Raw genomic sequence first — 2,500 nt, 5'->3', positions numbered from 1 at the left:
TTCAGGTAGAAAGTCCTGTCGGTAATTTTGTTGAAACTGCATTTTTTGTTTTTTTTTGTAAAGGCAATACTCTGAATTGCATGAAAGTCAAAATTTTGTTTTGTGGACAATTCAGTTGTTGGGAATTACATATATATATATATATATATATATATATATATATATATATATATATATATATATATATATATCTATATATATACATATATATTTAAGGTGATTAAACAAGTGTTAAAAAAAAACTTTTATTTTTTACTTTTCAATGGTACTTCAGATTCCCATGTAATGCACCCTGTTTTGAGTTCTGCCGAGAGTGCCTCTCTGGCTACTTGTGGCAGGATCACTAAATTGTGTGAGGGTTTTGTGCCCTCATCCGGGAGAGATGCTTCCTCATTCATCGCTTAGACGTAAGACTCCATCATCATCCACCATAATCATGTTGGATATTGCCATCACATGCTTCTATAAAGACGTTTCTGCCAGCTTTGCAAGCACCAATGTCATCCATGGAGTTTCCATGATTTTTCTGGACAGTCATGTTTTTTTTGTTATTCTTTTGATCTTTGTTTGTTCTCTCAAATTGACGTTTGTATTATCCTGCAAACCTTTCTTCAAAGTTATTTCTCGACACTTGATAGATAGCAAATTGTCTGTGTGATAACCGGTTAATTTAAAATGTGTTACCATGATATTTCACTACTGCATTCCAGCTATTGTTCTGTATTGATCTCAATGGAAAACTTGATGTAATTATCTTCTTTTAAAAAAATTACTGATTATGTTTAAATTTCATGAAGTGAATAGATATCGAAGGGAGTGTGGATTGTGGTGGAGGATGGTGATGAGAAAGAGGTAAATGGAAGGTACTGCAGGGTTGATCAAGTAGTGTATGGGGATCTTAAGTGTCAACCTGCCCGGCCTGCACAGCCACAATCACCAGTTCCTCGGAAAATGTGGAACGGAGTGGCTGCAGCCTGGAGCGGAGTAAGGAAAGGGGTGCTGGAGCTGGCGACTGTGCTGCAGGGGACGGCCCCCGGCCCAACCCAGGCCTGATGCCCAGGCAACCAGATTGTGTGGCCCCACGAGCCAGTGGCCAACGAGCTACCGGTTCACAAGGGGGGGACCAAGGCCTTGAATCCGCTGGACCTGTGGCGCAACCCGTCGACCCCTACCCATCCTGCTTCCTGCCTCGGCCAAACTCAGTAGCAGGTATTTCTGCACTTATATATTTATAATTCAGCCTCCTCTTTGCCTCGTGTCTTCCTCCCGCCCCCAATTTACACGAGTGCCTGTTTGTTTGGAATCAACTTTTTTACAAGCGATTGTTATGGCTGTGTTTAGTTGCTTTCTTTGCTGTTTATGTGGGGTAATATATTTAATTTATACATATCAGGAAGCCAAAATTAGCAAGTTTATTGAGCAAAAAGTTCAAGTAATCAATGCTGTCTTTTTTTTTTTCTTTTCTTTTTCCAGTAAATAACAAGTGTGTAATTGCGTTCTCACCTATGATCAGCAATTGCCAGTAAAAAGTTAATTCAACGGCATACTGGGTAATCTGATCAAAAGGTATTTACCAGTTTGGCCTGAGCAGTGAAAGACTTGGTGTAGACATAGATGATTAATATCCTAAGGGTGTAATCTACACACTGTGTATTGAAAATGTTGAAATTTTGATAAAACCCAAACCCTCTTCCAAATTTCCCATACATCATCATCCTCTCTCTCTCTCTCCCATTACTCCTATGTCTGCTAAACCACCTTTCCCCTTTCTCTCCTCTATTCCCCACTCCCTCCCTTTCCCCATCCTCATTTTTATTGCTTTCCTCTTTTATCATCCCAGCTCCCAACCTCCACTGCTGTTTTGAAATTTTTAAATACTTTTCTTAATCTTTACAAAAGAAATGAAAAGAAATGTACTTCTTATCTTGCATTGGTTTCTGCTTCATTCAGAAAGATTAGGATTTAGAAGTCGAGGCTGGGACGATGAGATGTCGGCACAGCTGATGTTTTCCAATACAGTGCTTGTTATTTCCTAATTATTATGTTAAGATATTTTAGACATTTTTATGCCTCCACTGATGAAGTCAGCGGAGGCATTATGTTTTTGGGTTGTGCGTCCATGATAGCTTTTTCGTTACTGCATTAACTTTAGAATGGCTAAATGAATCCAAAGTCAAACTTCGAAGAAGTATGTATCATGATGTAAAGATCAACTGATTAGATTTTTCGGGGTCAAGATGTCAAAGGTCAGAGGTCCCATTAGGTATAAATTCTGTTACCGCGCTAACTTGTGAACCATTGATTGGACTTTGACCAAACTTGATACAAGTATATATCATGATGCAAAGATGAACTGATTAGATTTTAACATCGAGGTCAAAGGTCAGAGGTCATGTCAGGTAAAAATGTTGTCGAGGTAGGGATTTGAACTAAACGAAATACAGATACCATGATACATATGTACAGATTAGATATTGAGGACAAATTGTCTTGAGATTTT

General features: G+C 38.6%; 1 protein-coding gene across 6 annotated transcripts in view; it reads left to right on the top strand.

Annotated features, from left to right (window-relative positions):
• Positions 1 to 2,500, top strand: part of LOC147029847 (protein TANC1-like) — a 419,064-nt gene that overhangs the window by 245,532 nt on the left and 171,032 nt on the right. For 5 of the 6 annotated variants that reach the window (XM_085873244.1, XM_085873243.1, XM_085873248.1 and 2 more), the window contains one exon: positions 928 to 1,209. In XM_085873244.1, the coding sequence (XP_085729370.1) occupies positions 928 to 1,209 (282 nt within the window). The remainder of the gene's footprint in view (positions 1 to 927; positions 1,210 to 2,500) is intronic. The other variant, XM_085873249.1, reaches the window with a different exon arrangement.

The sequence above is a fragment of the Eptatretus burgeri genome, chromosome 3, assembly GCF_056783735.1.
Source record: "Eptatretus burgeri isolate ZD-2024b chromosome 3, Ebu_testis_v1, whole genome shotgun sequence".
Taxonomy (NCBI): Eukaryota; Metazoa; Chordata; class Myxini; order Myxiniformes; family Myxinidae; genus Eptatretus; species Eptatretus burgeri.
Note: the sequence above shows the minus strand (reverse complement) of the source record. Positions and strands in the feature narration are given on the sequence as shown.